The following is a 19,897-nucleotide window of genomic DNA, read 5'->3' as shown; positions in this document are numbered from 1 at the left end:
AATCCAGTGACATTGCCCCCACTCCCATCCCCTCAATCTCACAAATCTGGTCATTTTCAATAGCTGTTCCCCATGCTTAGAACTCTCTCCCTCCCATTTCTACCTTCTGATCTCTTTCAAGTCTTAGCTAAAAACCCTATCTTCTGGAAGAAGCCTTTCCTCTATGATTAACTTCAGTTTATTCTGTATGTATACACATACATGCATGTGTGTAGATGCATACACACATGCATGTATGCATGCATACATACTTATACACATGTATACACACATATGTAGACACCATTTGTTTGCATGTTGTCTCCCCCATTAGCCTGCGAGGTCCTTGAGAACAGGGATTACCTTTTGTCTTTCTATGTATCCTATGCTTAGCAGAGTGCTTGGCTACATGCCCAACATCTCCTTTCTTTCCCTAGAAATGATTCACATATTTCTCTTTTGTTGAAACTCCACCTTTTTCATCGATTAGGTTCAGGTTTGCAAGATATGTTCTTTTGGGGTCACAGCCTGAGCTTCTATGCTTGTGGGAATATACTATTTTTGAAATTAATGAAGAATCCTGTGTTAATTGAAATCTTCCTTCTATTGCCTTTTCTTCAAATTGAAGTTTTACAGAATTCTTGCAAAAATTTCTGTATTGAAATTGTGAATTTTGATAATTATATGCCTTAGAATTTGAAGTATGTGTCTATGTCTTTTTTATTTTTTTATTCTGGCAGTGACATGTGTATTAAGATAATCACCACTTTGTATTCAGAAGTTCTGGACAGTCTTGCTTTCTCTTGTAGTATAGCAGTCAGGATTTTTTATTTGTCCTGCTTTTCTGGGAGACTTATGATCCTTAAGTTATCTCTGTACCTTCTCTCTTCAAAGTGTCATTTTGGCTTGTATAGAATTCTTGTTTTCTTTTGTTTCTTCTGAAAAATTTTCCCTCTATTTTACTATTTTTGTGTTTAAAATTCATTATCCTCTCTTGGAACTTTTTGGAGATACTATCCATCATATGTTTTCCCCTTACTCCCGTTTTAAAATTCTGCATCAAGCCCTATTTTTTGTTTGTATTTATTTATTTTTTATTTAAAAAAATTTATTTTAGACTCAAATGCCAGAACACAAATACAGAATAGAGAAAAGAAACAAACATGTGTCATAAACTTAAATATTGGAACTTAAATACAAAGTTAGAAAGAAAAATAAGAACATGTTGTGCATAGCAGGACATGAGATGATTCAAAATATTATAAATTTTCATTTCAAGAAAGCCTTATGATAAATAATACACATTGTATTGAGAATTGACCATCTTTTTTTGCTTCCTTGTGAGTTTTCTTTTGTTCTCTGCTGTGCACTTTTTTACTTTGTTCTTTTTTTCCCCTGCCCCCAGGCTACAATAAAGTTTAGATATGTTTTCCTATAGCTATAAATAAGTACAGACATAAACACTCACATATACACACATACATATACAGATATGTACTTTCCCAAACATATTCTACTCCCTTTACTTCTACCCACTACCTTGCCCTATTAGTTGCCTACCCCCCCTCCAAGGATCCTTACCCTATCTTCCCATTCCTCCAAATCTAAACATCCTTCTATACCCACCTTTTACCTATTCCCTCAGCCTCCCCTCTAAAAATCCCTTCCTTGTCCTCTTCTCCCTCCCTATGCCCCTACCATTTTATTTCTTCTGAATTTAGAAGACTTATATACTCTTCTAAACAAATATGTATTGTTACATCTTTTTTTTTAAGCAATTGGGGCTAAGTAACTTGCTCAAGGTTACACAGCCAATTATTTCTGGGTGTGGTACTGAGTATGTGAGCCCGGATTTGATCCAGGTCATCCCGACACTGGAGCCGGTGCTCTTACTCACTGAGCCACCTGGCCGCCCCTAAGCAATTGGGGTTAAGTAACTTGCTCAAGGTTACACGGCCAGGTGTTTCTGGGTGGGTGCTAAGTGTCTGAGCCCGGGATTCGATCTCCAGGTCAGTCCGACACTGAAGCCAGTGCTCTTACTCGCTGTGCTACCTGGCCGCCCCGGTATTGTTACCTCTTGAACCCATGCCCGATGAAAGCAAGTTATCTAGAACTACCAGCTCTACCCCTCCATCTAATTCCTCTGTATCAATTCTTCCTCTTGTACCTCATTTGTATAAAATAATTACTCTTTTTAGCTGTTCCTAAATGGTTTTACTTTTAAAATTCATATCATATTCAGGTTTGCTTCAATATTTCTTTTGAGCTACCCAATTATTAATAAGAATCTTAGACATACATTTTACATATATAAAAAGCAAACAGTCTGTTCTTATGAATCCTTTATAATCAGTCTTTGGTGTGTGCCTTATATTTCTCCTGTTTTTTGTATGTCGAATTTTCTATTAAGTTCAGAATTTTTTTAAACGAAGTCTTGAATGTCTTAGAGTTTATCAAATATTCTGTTTTTCCATTTAGGCTAATACTTAACTTTGCAGGGTATGATATTTTCGGCTGGAGCCCCAGTTCTTTTGCTCTTAGATATGTTGTGTACAAGATCAGTGGCCCTTTAATGTCTCTGTTGATAGGTCTTGTGCAATTCTAATTGCTTAAATTGTTTTAATTTTGATGCATTTAATATTTTATCCTTGAACTGGGGGTTTTGGAATTTGACTATGATATTCCTATGAGTTTTCCTCATAGGATCTCTCTTAAATGATGATTGATGGATTTTTTTTTCCTATTTCTACTTTCCCCCCTTGTCCTAATGCTTCAGGACAATTTTCCTTAATTATTTCTTATATTATTGTATCAAGATTCTTTTTTTCAATTGTAATATTCAGTTAGTCTGATTATTTTCATATTTTCTCTTCTTGATCTATTCTCCAAATCTGTTGTTTTTATTATAAGATATTGTACTTCCTCTTCTATTTTTCATTATTTATATTTTAATTATTTCTTGATGTCTTATAATTTCATTGGTTTTACTTTTCCCAATTCTAATTTTCAAGGTATCATTTTCTTCCTTAATATTCTGGATCTCTTTTTCTTATTGGTTGACTTTCCTTTCATACCCTTCTTGTTTTTCTTGGGTTATTCTTATTTTTTTTTAGGTTTTCCTCCATCTCTGTCATTTGATTTTTAAAGTCTTTAAAAAGAGCTTCTATGAATTCTTTTTGTGCAGGTGACCAATTGACATTACTCTTTGGGGGTTTCTTTACTTCAATCTCCTCCTCTGAAGATGAACCCTGGTCATCTCTATTCCCATAATAGCTTTCTATGGTTGAATTCTTCCTCCTTTGTTGGTGCATTTTTTTTGTGGTAATAGCTTAATTTTTGTAATCACCTCTAAGCCTGGGGTATAGGAAATGGTGCCTCTTGCCCCAGATCTTCAGTTCTCCCCTCTAACCTGGAACCAAAGCCAAACCTCCAACCTCCTGTAAGTGCCCACATCGTGATCTAATTTTTCACATTTAAATTCATTCCTATTTTTAAAAAATCGTTATTCATTATTTAAAAAAAATTCTTGTTACATGATCTTTGGGCTTTAAGTTACACTGTTCAATATTACCTGGCCTCTTCCTAAGGTACTCCTTTTTTCCCTCTTCCTTCTTCTTATTTCTATTTTCTATTGCTTATCTGCTTACAAACAAGGTTTTCATTCAGGCCTTTCTCCTGTATTCTCAGTTACTTCTTACCTCTGGGTTATTTCCTCACTAGTTAATTCCTCCTCTTTACTTTGCTGCACAGACTCCAACTATGAGCAACTGGGACTCTAGCTTCTCCAAATTAGGGACATAGGGATTGATTTGAATGGGTCCCTACTCTGAGTAACCTAGAGGAAGGGGGAGAGAGGATTATTAACCTTAGTTGGATTTCTAGCACTTTTTCCTTTTAGCCTATTGTCCTGGGCACAGGCCATATCTGTCCACATCTTGCATTCATTTTTTTCCTTTCCCTGGTTCAGAAAATCATCATCTGCTGACTCTTATGGAATTAGGAGGAGTTAAGGTTGAATCATAGCCATGGGGAATCTCTACTGTTGGACCCAGAGACATACTGTTCTTGAACTCTCTGAATCTAACATATGCAATGAGTTGATACTTGGGGTTCTAGTAGATAAATTCCCCAATATTATTTCATTTTTTAAAAACCTTATATGGATTTATTATTTTGTATAAATAATAAAAATAAACAATAAATTGATGGCTCCATCATCTCAACCCTTTCTCATTTTAATTTCTGCATAGTTTTAAAATGTTTCTAATTGAGCTAATTTTGGGGCTTGTTTTTCTGATTCTTCATTTCCATCACTGTTTTGTAGTAAAATGAGTTTGTTTTTAATTGAATTTATTATTTTGTTAGTTTTCTCTGAGGGCATTTCTAATCTGTTGGGTTTCATCATCATCTTTTGTGAGATTCTTTAATCCCATTCCATTCCCCCTTCATTCAATCTTGTGATATTTTTGCTAATTTCATTTGTTTGTTGATTTGGTGACTTTACTATGAGGCTTGAAAAATATTTTAGCCTTATTTTTCATGCCACTACTAGTATAGCTTCAGTATGTTTTCTCCCCCTTGGTGTTTCTGCCTTTGCTTCTTTTACTTTTTTTCCTTCCCATTATGCTACAATTTTATTCCTTTCTTCAAATGTTCCTTTTTCCTCAACATTTTTTTGGGGGAAATTTCTTGTAGGTTTGCTTTTCTCGGGAATTTATGAGTGGGATTTGGTTCTCTCCAATCTCTTACTCCTCCAACCTCCCAGAATCTTCCTATGAAACATCCACTGTTTCTGCCCCTTCTTTCTTTTCACCATCACTACCACCTCAGTCCAGGCTTTCTTTACCTTTTGTTTGGACTATTGCAGTAGCCTACCCATGAGTCTTCCCATATCTCTCTTCTTTCCTCTTGACTTCATGCTTCTTTCTGATACCAGGTTGATCCACTCTGTGCACACTCAGTCTCTCCACTCCCCCACTCTTCAGTCTTTCCCTTTTGCCTAATGAACATATTCAAACTTCATAATTTAGAGTTAAGGTCCTCCATAACTTAGCATTGTAGTGTGACAATGGATAGAATACTGGACCCAGAGTTCAGAAGGATCTGGGTTCAAATCTTGCTTCAAACTAGCAGTATCATTGTGGATAAGTTATAGGACCTCTCTGGGTCTTACTTTCCTTAGTTATAGAAAAGGGGGTTTCTCTTCCAGTTCTAAATCTATGATCTTACCTCTTTGTAGTCTTACTTCATATCGCTTTCCTACATGTATGAAGGTCCACGTGAATGGAAGATTTCCAACAATCTATGTGTGAAAACTGACATTATGCCGTGATGGATAACTTCATAATTTAAGTAACTGCAATTTATGCACTACCATTTTAAGAACTAAAGGATTTCAGTAATTACTAGGAAGGCTTGGATAATATTGGTTGCATTTAAGCCACAGAGTGGATAAGAAATTCAATTTTAGTTTCCAGGATCATGGATGGTTTATTTGTATAAACAGAGAGATATTAAAGATACAAACAAATGAATTTTTTTGATGAATGATGTTTATTGGTGACCTGCACTTTCAATATAGCAGGCCAGAGATGTAATAATAAAAAAAATGCTTCCAAATGTACTTATTTTCTTGTATTTCATCAACCACTCTAAAAAACCAGTGCTGGAGAGATCAAAGAATTCAACACATTTACTTGTATGGAACAAGCAAAATTTTAATATTATCTTTTAAGAGTCTGCTAATTACTCTTCTATTTTAAAATCTTAGATACATTCCCCAATGTAAACAATAAATTTCAATCTGTGTCACACAATCAAGATTGATAAGGCCTTCTTGACAATTTATGCCAACTCCATTATTACGTCATTGCAAACCACAATCTTATTTCATACTATAAATATCCACCCATGCACAAAAGACAGGGACCAGAAGTTGCACATTAATATTTCATGTAGCCTTTCAAGACTTCCATTTTCCTCTATAGCTTTATGGTACACTTAAAAAGAAATCCTTTTCACTTGATTTACTTGGTCTTAAAATACAAATATACAATATCCATAAGCATAAAAAAGTAGAGCCTAGCCTTAGCCATTTATCATGAATTGCTAAAGTCCTATGCAAGTACAATATCATTTCATGCCAATTAATTACACAGATTATGGTAGTTACATGTCTCAATCATTAATGGGCTTGTAATTGGTTACACAGAACATATGTTTTATATGCACGTTAAAAGGTTGGCTTTAGTTTGGTTAGGCAGTACAGTTTATAGGAATCAGTTAAATACTTGCATACCCTGCTGATATATTTAAATTAATTTGGAGTAGAATTTGCTTAACAAAAAAGGGATATGATCCTCTCATCTCTTCTCCTCCTCCCAGCCCAGGAGACTTTAATGCCATACCTTAAAGAATGCAACCAAATAAAACTAAATACAGGCATAGCACAAATAATGTCACCCCAAGGTCAATGTTTCACAATTACGTCCTTTAGCACATTATAACAAAACCCCACCGTCATGTCACAAAACTATTGCAACATGGCACCTCTGCCCCATTGTGCATTATTTCTATGCAATCCCTTCCCTGTGTAATGTTTTGGAGGAACCACTTAATTCCATTCCGTGTGGTGCGCCTGCACTCAACTGCACTAGTTAGTCACTTGGTAGCTTCTAAGTTGGCTCTTTCTTTTCAGACAAGTTAATCAACAACAGCCACAATTCAATACCTCAGTATTACTATAAATATTCGAAACAGGCAGATCTATGTAGTGTAGATGGTGAATTAGTAAAGAACATATATATTTATATAGATATACTATTTTAAAAGGCATTCTGTGACCATTTTTGAAGAGCATAGAAAAGTATTTACCAGTTACTTTTGCTGTTATCACTGTATTGTAAACTGTGGAGTCATTTTTATATTAACTTTGTACTGTTTCATATATCATACAACAAAAAGAAGAAATAGAAATTGTTTTCCCCGAAGTGACACATATTGACTCACTAAGCTAAGGTAACTGGCAGAGGGCAAAATTTTCCTGAGGTTTGTAAGATTTTTAAAAAACAAAACAAAACAAAACAAAAAAAAAATCACAGTGACCAAGCTCAACTGCACATAGGGATCTTCAATATGCAGCCTACACAGGACATCTTTACATGTTTATCAATGTGTATTAGTGCTAAAGTCCATGCTAAATGACTCGCCACTGCATAATACTTGTATCTTTTCCACCTGTGGAGATGAGATGGCTGTCTTCATATAGAAAATCTACATTAGTTACGTGACTACTGTGTCCACCATATACATGGCTGGGAGCCTACAAAGCAATATGAAAGTGAAATATTATTTATAAAACATTTATAATGGACAATGTTTCAATTCAATTCAATTCAAACATTTATTAAGAAGTGTGCCCTGCTTTGTCTACAGAGCACTATTTGTTCTCAGCACAACTACATTATTTGTAGCATAACTGTTTATAACATAATGATGAGATCATAAATTTGGAGCCTGAAGGCTCCTCAGACACCATCATACTACATTTTATTTTTTGAGGCAACTGGGGTTAAGTGTGCCCAGAGTTACATAGCTAGTAAGTTTCAAGTGCCTAAGGCTGGATTTGAACTCAGGTCTTCCTGGTTCTACCTAGCTGCTCCCCTATACCCCCTTTTTCACATTTTATAGAGGAAACTGAGGCTCACAATGATAAAGTGACTTGCTCAAGGTCACAAGGTAGTCTGTTAGTCAAATATTTATTAAGCACCGTTTATGTGCCAGGGACTGTGCTAAATGCTGGGGGAAAAAAGAAAGGCAAAAGTCAGTCTCAGCTCAGTTTAAAGAACTCAGTCTAATAAGTGAGAAAAACATGGAAACAACTGTGTACAGAAAAGACATATGCAGGATAAGTTGGAACTAATAAACAGAGGGAAGGCATTGATATTCAGGGGGATTGGTAAAGACTTCTCTAGAAGATACGTAGAAGAGGCAGAATTCAAACTCAAGTTCTCTCACTCCAAATCTAGCACTATTTCCACTATACTATGATATTCCATCAATCAATTATTATAGAGTAGAAACTCAGAGTTGAAAAAGACCTTAGAAAATCATGTAGTCTAAATCCTATTAAATGAAATGATATTTGTAAAGTGCTTAGCACAGTCCTTGGCATACAGTAAGCACTTAATCAATGCTTGTTTCCTTCCCAATCTTTTCTCCATTTCCTCATTTTTTTTTAAGCAATCGGTGTTAAGTAACTTGCTCAAGGTTACACGGCCAGGTGTTTCTGGGTGGATGCTAAGTGTCTGAGCCTGGGATTCGATCTCCAGGTCATCCTGACACTGGAGCCGGTGCTCTTACTCGCTGTGCTACCTGGCCGCCCCCATTTCCTCATTTTAAAAACAGAGATCTCTCTACCTCACAGGGCTATAGACCTTTAACTGCTATCTAAGACTAGGACCTTCATCTCCCTTCAATTTGCAAAATTTTCAATTCAATTCCATGTAAAGGACATTTCTTAAGTGTTCCTAAGTCTAAGGTACTAGGCATAGAAAGGCATAAAAATGGAAACAGTCTCAACTCAGTTTACATTTTGTAACATATATAGTGATTGTTTTTATGAATAATGATGACAGCGATGACAACATCAAGCACAATCGTTCTTATTCATCCCAATGTTTTCTGATTTTTGTGGTGGCAGGGTGTATGGGTTGTTTTAGAAAACTGGAGATTGTCTGCTCTGGGTCATCCTTGAATTTAGGCAGAATCACTGCCAAATTTTTGTAGATGGTTGCCTAGCCAAGACTCTAAAATGTACAGAAAGAGATTCTACAGTTAGGAAGGGTCCAAAATACAAATAAGAAACAAATCCCTACATGGTAAGGTATAAAGGTGTTAAAAAGATCCCAAGCCATCATCCTTCCCTGTTTGCTAGATAATTACTGAACTTCTCCTGAAGAGTAAGGATGAGATTAGATTAATGTGGTTATTAAACCAACACCTTACCCTGAACTGTGAACAGGGATAAGAGAAGAGATGTACTTTGCCAAAGTCATCACCAGTTGATAAAAGTTTTTTCTTGTGGGACCTACAAACAGCATTGATGTCTGTTCCATCTGAGCCTTCTGGCCATACTCCTGAAATAGAGCAGAGTTTTGACATATTTATTCTTTTGTGTCATTAAAACTAACATTTCTTTAATACCACCAAAAATACAGTCATTCGGCCTTGGATCTACAGCTTCAGAAGGTCAATGCTACCTCAAGCTCTACTCCTATTTTTATCTTTCCATATTAGCCTATTTTCAACAAATCATGGAAGTATAGGTTTCTTAATATCAGACAAGAAATAAAAGCTACTTGGAACCATAGGAGTCAGGGGTCATATCATAACCTCTCTTCTGTGACACCTTTGGGTTCACATTTGCCACAAAGAGTGGAAAAAACATTTCATATTTTATGCTATTTTCTTTCTCCTAAGGATTTAATTCCAACTGAAGTTTAGGCTTTAGGTTCCCCAACCTTACTTTATGGATTAATAGCTGGAAGCAAATCTTTCCAAGTGACTCAAGACTTTTGTATTCATTTTGGAAGACAGATTTTAGTTCACAGAATCTTAGAGTTGGCTGGGGTCTTAGAGATGATATAGTTCAATCCATTTGCTTTACAAACAGAGAAACTGTAATTCACGAAGGAAAATGACAGATCTGAGGACATACAGCTAGTTAAGCAGCAGAATGGTGGTGGAGGAGAATCAGACCCAGGGCTCATGGCTGTGTGAGACAGTGGGGAGAATACTGGACTTCGAAAACCATCATAGCTAGGTGAGAGCCATCTGCAGGGCCATGGGCAAGTCACTGCCTCTCTATTGGTCTCGGTTTCTTCATATGTAGAATCTAAATTCCTTAAGGGAAGGCACGATCTAACTTTTGTATTTGCATCCCCGGTTACTAATACAATGTCTGCCAATTAATAAATCCTTGTTGATTAATTATATAAATTGAGGATAATAATCTGCTTCTCGTCTGGGCAGAACAAATGAGCAAATGAAAAGTAAAAGCACTTAAGTACAAAGTGATATATAAATGATAAATCTTTTTCTCTCTAAATCACTGTAATATATTTACATAATTTTTACTATACTTTCAAGCATATCACATCAGAAAGAACTAAATCTGAGTAACCAAAACAACATATTCATATTGTGGTTTTACAATATACACCAGATCCTCATAGCATCCTTGTAGGATAGACAAGAACTTTCATCTCCAATTTGTAAAGATTTCTATTCAATTCAGTAAAATAGGCATTTATTGAGCTCCTACTATATACAACGCCCTGAGGATCAAAAAATACAAAAAAGGAAACAGTCATTCTATTCACATATTCTGCAACCTGTACATAAAGTAATAAAGAGACTTTGAGGAAGGGAAGAGGACTGTTCTCTGTATTTTTGAGGAAATGGTACTCAAGTTCATCCCTGACAGAAGGAAAGCTTCTAAGAAACAGAAATGAGAAAGAGGGGAAAGAGAGAGGGATAGTAAAGAGGCTAGTTTGGATAGAAGATAGTGAATTTGAAGGGAGATCATGTGGAATAAGTATAGAAATGTAAGCTGGATCCAGTTTGAGGAGGGTTTAAATACTAGGCTGAGGAATTTGAAATTTATTAAAAAGGAAATAGGAAGCCATTTAAAATTTTTGAGCAGTGGAGTGATATGGTCAGATTTATGCTTTAAGAAGATTATTACTTTGGCAGCTTTGTGGAGGGTGAGATGGAGAGGGAAAGGATGGAAAAATCCCAAATAGGAGGCTATTACAATAGTCCAGGTGAGACACCTAGAATTAAGTTGCTGGCAACAGAAACAGATAAAAAGGGTAAAGATGTGAGCTATATTGTGACAGTAAAATAAAAAAAGACCTGGAAACTTGCATATTGGGGATGAGGGAGGTTGCAAATCTGGGAAACTGGAGGAATGTTGGCACTGCTGCAGATCTAGATAAGTTTAGAGGTGCAGGTTTGGTTAGTATGGGAGGGAGATGAAGAATTAGATTTTAGATGTGTATTTGCAGTGTCCTGTTTTATAAGGCTGGTAGTGATTTCAGGCTACAAAGATTAGGACTTGAGCTCTCCCTCTTGCTCCCTACTGCCCCCCTACCCCATCTCTATTGTGTGTGTGTATACACACACACACACACACACACACACATACATAAAAATGAATAGAATACATACACACATATACATTTATTTATATAAAATCTACAAATAACATTCACATACTATATTTGTGAGTCATCTGCATAGAGATGATAATTTGGACCCAGATATCTGATGAGATGAATGAATAAATGAATAAAAAGTATTTACTAAGTTCCTACTGTGTGCTAGGGACTGTGCTAGCTGCTAAGAATACAGTTAGAGAATACAACCCTTGCCCTTAAGGGGCTTACATTCTAAAAGGGGAGACAACACATGCAGTGGTAGTCAGCAAAGGGAGCTATGGCATCACAAGGGCTGTGAATGGAAGCACACTTTTTCAAGGAACAGATGTTAGAGGCACCATCAACATGTATGCTGAAGTTCTTGAGTATAAGGGAAAGGGTTGGTGTGGAGAGGAAGACTGAAAAAGAGTGACCTAGACACTAGTAAGTTACCACAAGAATCTGAACAGGATGATACAGAGTGAACCTAAAAAAATTAGTTTGAGTGATGGTGGCAAAAGGAATAATTTTAAAAAGGCAATAAGATCAAGGAGTACATTTACTTTATCATTTGACCCACTGTGCTGGGGACTAAGAAAGAAAGAAGATCTGCTACATTAAAGAGTAGCCAGAAATATAGAGGGGGTCCTCTTTCAATGGATGTGAAAAGGAAGAGGTCTAGGATGAGAGGTAATTTGTTAGCAACAGAACCAGGGTTTCGGAGAGCTCAAAGAAGGCAACAGTAAGAAAAGAACAGGGATTGGAGAGTGTAGGACTGAGATAGATGAGATGAAAGATGAGGAACTGGTGGCATGAGAAAGGTTTTTCTGAACTTAGAATAACAAGGATTGGGGAGAGGAGGTTGGAGTTTGAAAGCTATAGGGTGGGGGAAGAACCAGATTACTGAAGCCATCTTTCAGTGTACTATAATGAGAGAGGATAGGGTCAGTTTGTTGTTCTCTCTCCAATAATCAAGGAAGAAAAGCTTGAATTAGAAGAATAATTTGGTTAGGTATCTGAATTGGGAAATATCTGATTAGACACCCAGGAGCCTGACTAACTTTATATTTGGTTCCAGTTCCTTTGCTTCATCCCAAGATGATGCAGGATGACCAGTATTCAGAAGCTACTAAGAATCTGAGTATGTACTTTGCTCTCAAATTGGCTTAGTGTTCGAGGCCCTGGTCCTGATGGGGGTCATAATTTCGAGTAGCCTGATATCTAAGTAACTGATGATTATGGAAGGCCAAGCCACTGTTGTTGTTTTTTTTCTTATATGGGTTAGTGAAACACTGCAGAATAGGTAATGCCCCCACACATGACAGCAGACTATTGAAGGAAGAGGTCTCCAAATCCATCCCATCACACTGCTGAATCACGAGATGATGAAAGGATTAAGTACTAGGGCAAGACCCTAGTTATCAGTTGTGGTTTCTACCCACCTAGACACTTGTTGGTACTGCTGGGCTGAGGTACTTTTGTTTTCAAAGATGGATTGGTAATGCAAGGCCTAATCCCTATGTGTGACAGTAGGTTTAGGGGTGAGAAGGCCTCCCAACCCAATTCTTGAGGGGATGGCCCTGGGACAAAAATAAAATGATGGCTGCTCCTGACAGGTCAACAACAAACCCCACATGCTGGGGGACAGAACTTGAAGATAAAAATTATAAAGAAGTGAAATATCCCATTTCAAGAATTTCAGTCTAATGTAGCTAAGTAATCTATAGAGAGAATGATATATGATCACCTAGTGTGTCCATATTGTTTTGGATCTAAGAAATTTCAGTCAATTCTCAGGTTCTTCAAAGGAAGGAGGCTGAAGAAATACCAGAGGAGAGACATGAAGCTAGACAAATCTGGTACACTAGAATTCTTCAGGATCCCAAAGTGGTAAATTCTGATCCTAATAGTTAATTGGGGTAGAAAGGTCTGCAAGTTAGTTTAGGCAAGCAAGTGGTTCAGATTGGCTTGGAGATCAGGAAAGAGGGAATGGGAGGAAGGAAGGTGATGACTCAGAGAAACAGTTTTGCATTGATTAAAAAACGTTGGAAAATAAATAGAGAAACATTCTTGCTTAATAAAGTTTATAAGAAACTTACCAAAGACATGGAATCCTAAAGTACAGGTGTATGTAACCCATTCTATATCTCTGGTTGTTTCCACACTTACAACTTGCTTACAAGCAGAAGGGACCCCTAAAAAAGAAAAGAAATGAACTAATGGTTTAAGCTCTAAATATAAGAGATGAACTGAAACACTAAAATGGACTTGATTCATCTCTTGCCTTCATGACCTCAAGTATGAATTTCTACCTGTTCTCCTCAGAAAGGGGCTTCACAGCCAACATCCTTGAGTAATCAGTTCTATGTGGTACCAATAGTCACTATGAAAAAAATCATTCCTAACACCTACCCTAAATCACTCATACTAAGTGTAAGATCATTTCTTGCTTAGTTTTCACATCTCTTTCTGTGCCTTTCTCCTATCTTCTGGTCTCCTCATTCCTACACCACTCAGAGTATGCAGTTTTCTCACTGTCCTCTGCCTGCCCACGGCCTCCTCTCCTCCTATCTAGGTCCATCTTCTCCTAAAGTAGTGTAATGTCCTAAAAAGAATACTGGGCTTTGGCAGAAACTGGGAATAGACCAATATGTTACACCGTGTACCAAAATAAAATCAAAATAGTTTCACAATTTAGATATAAAGGTTAATACTATAAGCAATCTGGGAGAGCTAGGAATAGTTTACCTGTCAGATTTATGGAGAAAGGAATAATATATGACTAAACAAGTGACAGAGAGTATTACAAAACACAAAATGGATAATTTTGATTACACTAAACTGAAAAGCTTTTGTACAAATAAAGCCAATGTAACTGAGGTTAGGAGGGAAGTTGAAAATTGGGAAAGAATTTTTACAACCAGTGTCTCTGATAAAGGCCTCATTTCTAGAATATAAGTAGAGCTGAGTCAAATTTATAAGAATATAAGTCATTCCTCAATAGATAAATGGTAAAAGGATATGAACAGGCAGTTTTCAGAGGAAAAAAATTAAAGATATCTATAATCATGAAAAAATGCTCTAAATCAGTATTGATTGGAGAAATGCAAATCAAAACAACCCTGAGGTTCCACATCTCACTGGTCAGATTGGCTAATGTGACAAAACAGGAAAATGATACATGCTGGAGAAGATGTGGGAAAATTGGAACACTGATGCATTGTTGGTGGAGTTGTGATTTGATCCAACCATTCTGGAGAACAATTTGGAACTATGCCCAAAGGGCTATAAAAATGTGCATACCCTATGACCCAGCAATACCTCTTCTAGGGCTGTATTCCAAAGAGATCATACAAATGGGAAAAGGACCTGTATGTACAAAAATATTTATAGTAGCTCTTTTTGTGGTGGCAAAGAATTGCAAATCAAAGGGATGCTCATCAATTGGGGAATGGCTAAACAAGTTGTGGTATATGGATGTAATGGAATACTATTGTGCTACAATAAATGAGGAGCAGATGGATTTCATGATAACCTGGAGAGGCTTATATAAACTGATGCTGAGTGAGGGGAGCAGAACCAGGAGAACATTGTACACAATTACGGACACATCATGTATGTGATGACTAACTTTGATAGAATGGCTCTTCTCAGCAATACAAGCTTATAAGACAACTCCAAAGGACTCATGATGGAAAAGGCTATCCATATCCAGAGAAAGAATTACAGAGTCTGAATGCAGGTTGAAGCAAACTGCTTTTTCTCTTTTTTTTCATTTTGCTTTGTTTCTTCTTTGGTGTTCATTCCATTGGTTATAATTCTTCTTTACAACTTGACTAATATTTAATGTGAAGGTATATGTAGAAGCTATATCAGATTGCATGCTACCATTATGGGGTGGGGAGAAAATTTGGAACTCAAAAACTTGTGGAACTGAATGTTGTAAACTCCAAGTAAATAAAAAAAAGAATACTGGGCTTGGAGTCAGAAGACCTAGCTCCAAATCCTGCTTCTAATAGTTACTCTAACCACGTGATTCTGAGTCTGAATTTTCTTATCTGGGAAAAAAAAGAAAACAATATCTGCTTTGCCTATATAATGGGGGGTATTGTAGAGAATGTTACATAAATGTAAACTATTATTAGGGATCTTTAAAACGTCTCCATTCCCTTAACACATTTAAATTTGGTGTTAGGAAAGTAGATCACCAACAATTCTCATTAAGATAAGAATAACTGTTAGATACTTTTCATAATTCTCTGTCTTGCTTATTTACACGAATTTCATATTGGTTGAATTTTAAGCAGTGCTAGAGAGACATTTGATGGACAAAAACTTTCTCTTAAATAATACAACTTATTTCTTCTTGCAATGAGTCACATTTATATATAACATAAAAATTTGCAAAGTGCTTTTCCTATAACAAACTCTGTGAGGGAAGCAGTGTAGTTATTATTTCCACCATTTTATAGATGAGGAAATTAAAACTCAGGAGGTGAGGTGACTTGGATAAGGTAACAGAGTTGATAAGTATTAGAATTGGTATTTAAACCAAGGTTTCTTGACTTTAGGACTGGTACTCTTTCTACTATATCACACTGCTTCTAGAAGCTATCCCATGGAAGCAGGAGGAGAGAGGAAAGCTGTGACCATTATACAACTAAATCCCTTCCTTGCTGAAAGGAAGAATTTATTCCTGCCCTTCATCCTCCCTACTTGCTTTCTCCTTGGAGTCTAAGGCCAAAGCTGCCAATGTTCGTTTCTTATGTGCCCTGTTTGAATCCAAGGGTGACTTGGAAATCCTGCTCTTTCCTGGCTTTCAAAATCTGAGGGCAGGTATCCTTGATGGCCAGTACTTCTTGTCCCAGTCTGTGAGACTTAGAGAAAGGAGAAATTTGGGTCCCTCTTTTGGAACTTCAGTGGGACTTAGGAGTAGCTTCTATATGTGTCTAATTTGTCTTTTCTTTCCCCCTAGCGAATTCTAGAAATGATTGGTTCAGTTGTACAAAAGTGGTGATCATAATCATTAATGGGAACCACTTACCATTTGTGCATAATTATCATACAGGACAATAAAGATTATGTATAACATTAATTTGTGACACATTAACTCTGTTGAAATTTGATTTGATTACAATATTCAACATTAATCAACATTTCATGAGTGTTCAATCTTTGTAGTCAGTTGCTTATGTTAACATCATTGTCCACTCACAACTAAAATTGATTAGAGGAAGAAATTACATAAGACTTTTCAAAGAAGTCCTCAATTTACTCAGCTCTTAGTTTCACCCCTGCACTGTAGATATTCACTGATCCTTTAATCATCCTTGTGGCACTTCTCTAACTCTCACTGAGGCATCCATATGCCTCACTGCAGTAGGGCTAAGAACCAGGAAAGGAACATTTTCAAATAAAGGCCCAACAGAACACAAGTATGGGTCCCATGATGTGCTAGTGGTATAGGGATGGAGAGAAGAGATTGGAGGAATGGTGCTTTTGTGAGAGTAAGGCAGAATACAGAAAAATAGCAGATGGGTAAAGAGTAGTACTATTAGTGCGTGATATGAATGCTATGTCTTTTTTTTCTTTTTTTTTAGTACTATTAGCAAGAAAACTTGCTGCCTGGCCTTCCCATTCTACACCTACCCTTTTTGCTGTCCTTTTTTTGAGGTCATTACATATCCTTTTAGGAAACCTTTTGATCTTCATTTTAACTATATTTCCCCATTGTTAATGGCTGGGGAGGGAAAAGAATGTAGAATATGACTAGATCTTTGCACCTGCAAATTCTGATTACAAAACAAATTACAAGATTCAGTTAATCAGTCAATAAGCACCTACTCTGGGTGAGGCATCGTGATGGATGCTGGGGATACAAATGCAAAGGATGAAGTCATCCCTATTCTGGTCCTTTGACTTCAAATCCAGTTTTCTTTCCATTGTGTCACACTGACCGCAGGGGATGAACACTAAGGCATGGGGAGGTTTGTTTTTCTGTGTATCTCCCTCAGTTCTGGACATTCTATAGCTCTCACTTTTGTGACTTCAGTGACATATGTAACTGCTAGTAAGGAAGCTCCCTGAACCAAAGCAGATCAGCAATGCTTTGTAATTTATAATCTTAGGAGAATTGCTTGGTATACTCAGAAGTTACATGACTTGCTCAGGATCACACAGACAGTACATGTTAGATAGGACTCCCAGGGCTTTCTGCGTCAAACACTGATCCTCTACTATCCCACTCTGCCATAGTGGGAGTCATCTGCAGAAAGAATGAATATTTAATGCCATACTTGAACAATTTTGTTTTCTTTCTTGCTCAAACGTAATACTTTAATTAAGTAGTGACAAATCTATCAGACTCATATCATATAAGACCTAGAAGAGACCCTAAAACATAAAACCTTGGAATATTAGTGCTAAACCTCTAGAATCAAAGACCATCAAAAGCCACTGCTGGACGGCACTTTTGGCATGAAAGAATCTTAAGATGTGAGAGTTGGAAAGAACTTCAGAGGTCATCTTGTCCAACTACATCATTTTGCAGATCAGGAAATTGAGGTCATGAGAGGAGAGGTGCTCTGCTTGCCCCATGCCACATAGCAAAGCAATATGTTTCTATCTTTGTTACATATCCTGGAGTGAAATGCATATATCATCTCTACCCCCCCCCCCAGATTTTATTTTACTCACAATAAAGAATTTCATAGTCCCCTGAGTTAGATACAAGGTACTGAGAATTAACAGACCAATCCAAGTGAGTAATAAAGCTGGAATGACCCTAGAAAGAGAAGTGAATTTTATTAGTTTTACTGCCATTGTCCATTTTTAATTCAAAGCAGACAGACCATGAAAATAATTCATTCTTATTTATCACAAACTAAGAAAGGTACTTACTGAGCATTTGCCAATTCGACTATATTTTCTCCCATTGTCATAAACACCATAGATATAGATGCAGTTGTCGTGTGAACCTATTGCCAAAAAATTTCCATCTATAAAGAAAAGTGCATTATAATTACATTTCAAGTATAAAACCACAAATTTATAAAGGCTACTATTACAGTTTCCTTAGCAGATTTAAACAAAATCCCCCAAAGACAATGATTTCTTCTCTTATGGATAATTACCATATTCTTTCAAAGTAAAAATTATTTCTGGGGAATAACTTACCTTTGGCACATTATCCACTTAGTCATCCTGGGTAAATAGGGACAGAAGAATCAGAGCTTAAAAAAGCCACCCTGATTATCCTGACCTTTCATTTTAGTCTCAAATTTTAGCTATTTCTGGAAACTTGTGGTGGAGTAAAAAGAGCAATGAATTTGGAATCAGAAGACCTGGATTCAAATTCTAGCTTTGCCATCAACTGCTTGTAACCTTAGGCAATTACTTTGCCTCTCTGAGATTTAGTTTACCCATCATGGGCCTCTGAAATTTATTAGATATATGACCTTGGGCAAATCTCTTAACTTCTCTAAGCCTTAGTTTCTCCATCTGAAAAATTAGGGGGTTGGATTTGGTAGCTTTTGAGGTCTTTTCTAATAATCTAATTTCTAAATCTATTTTTATCATCCATCATCATAAATTTTTACAGCTAGAAGTAACCTCAGAGAACAAATACAACCACTTATTAGGGATATAAGGAAAAAGGCTCTGAGGGGATAATTTGCTTCAGAAATGGAATCTGTTTTTGGCAATGTCTGGACTAGAAACCAGGCATCCTGACTTCTAGACTGAGTTATTTCTACCTCATTCCATTAGACTTAGATCTTCAGAATCTAAATAATTGTTAGTCAAATTCTGATACTTCAATTAATGGTGTCTTGATGGTTTGAAATGAGAGAATTTTCAATATACTTCTAGAAAGTAATTGGAATTTCACTGCTTATGTGATAATTAATGTTCTTATAGACTTACTTCCCTTATACTATGGCTAAATGTGTACTAGCTACTAAGGAAGACATTAGTATTAACTCAAATTTCTATATTATTTGAAAGGTTTACAAAGGACTTCCCTTAAAACAAGCTTGTTTGAGAGCTCAAGCATTCATCCTCCTGTGTTACAGATGAGAGCACAAAAGTTCAGAGAAATTAAGCCCCTTGTCCACAGTCATACAGCTAGTGCAGATTATGGTCAGGGTTCAAATACAGGCCTATTGACTCTCCTGAGTCTTCTTCATGGTATCAGGTTGCATTTCATAAGAAAGAGATATAATGTGACTCCAAGACCCAAGAAATTCAAACACTTGAAAAGCAATTGAGCTGGAAAAGTTAAGAATCATAGCTGGTGGAATGCTGGAGCTGGGAAGAGCCTTGGATCACACAGTTCTACCCTCAGTTTACAGAGGAAGAGACAGAAGTCAGATTCGTTGGGGAAACTGCATAGCCTCTCTTGTTCTATTGTCCAGTCCTTGCTCCTGGTGCCGTGGCCAGTACAGAGTACTTTGGACAGGAAAAATTTTGATGGGGTCTCATTTTTTTGATACCTGTGTTCATACACATGCTTTTACTGACAACACCTGACTTTGACTAGATAAAACTGGACTAAGATGGTTTTCCTCACAGTTAGGAAGAAGACTGCACAAAAGACAGAGAATGAGGTTTTGAGGCAGCAAGACCTGAATTCAAATCCAGCCTTAGACACTAGCTATGTGACCCTGTGAAAGTCATTAACCTGTCTGCCTCAGTTTCCTCAAGAGTAAAATGAGGAT

At 36.7% G+C, this 19,897-nt stretch overlaps 1 protein-coding gene across 5 annotated transcripts in view; it reads right to left on the bottom strand.

Moving 5' to 3' along the window:
• Positions 1-5,513: 5,513 nt before the first annotated feature.
• The window catches only part of LOC138173633 (echinoderm microtubule-associated protein-like 1), a 316,387-nt gene continuing 302,003 nt past the window's right edge, over positions 5,514-19,897 (bottom strand). For all 5 annotated transcript variants that reach the window (XM_069103676.1, XM_069103678.1, XM_069103677.1 and 2 more), the window contains 5 exons: positions 18,081-18,178; positions 17,877-17,964; positions 13,280-13,375; positions 8,986-9,116; positions 5,514-7,300 (listed from right to left, as the gene is read on the bottom strand). In XM_069103676.1, the coding sequence (XP_068959777.1) occupies positions 7,175-7,300; positions 8,986-9,116; positions 13,280-13,375; positions 17,877-17,964; positions 18,081-18,178 (539 nt within the window). In that variant the 3' untranslated portion in view covers positions 5,514-7,174. The remainder of the gene's footprint in view (positions 7,301-8,985; positions 9,117-13,279; positions 13,376-17,876; positions 17,965-18,080; positions 18,179-19,897) is intronic.

This window comes from Petaurus breviceps, unplaced genomic scaffold, assembly GCF_028583685.1.
Source record: "Petaurus breviceps papuanus isolate PSGF00001 unplaced genomic scaffold, PetGlider_PUasm1.0 63, whole genome shotgun sequence".
NCBI lineage: Eukaryota > Metazoa > Chordata > Mammalia > Diprotodontia > Petauridae > Petaurus > Petaurus breviceps.
Note: the sequence above shows the minus strand (reverse complement) of the source record. Positions and strands in the feature narration are given on the sequence as shown.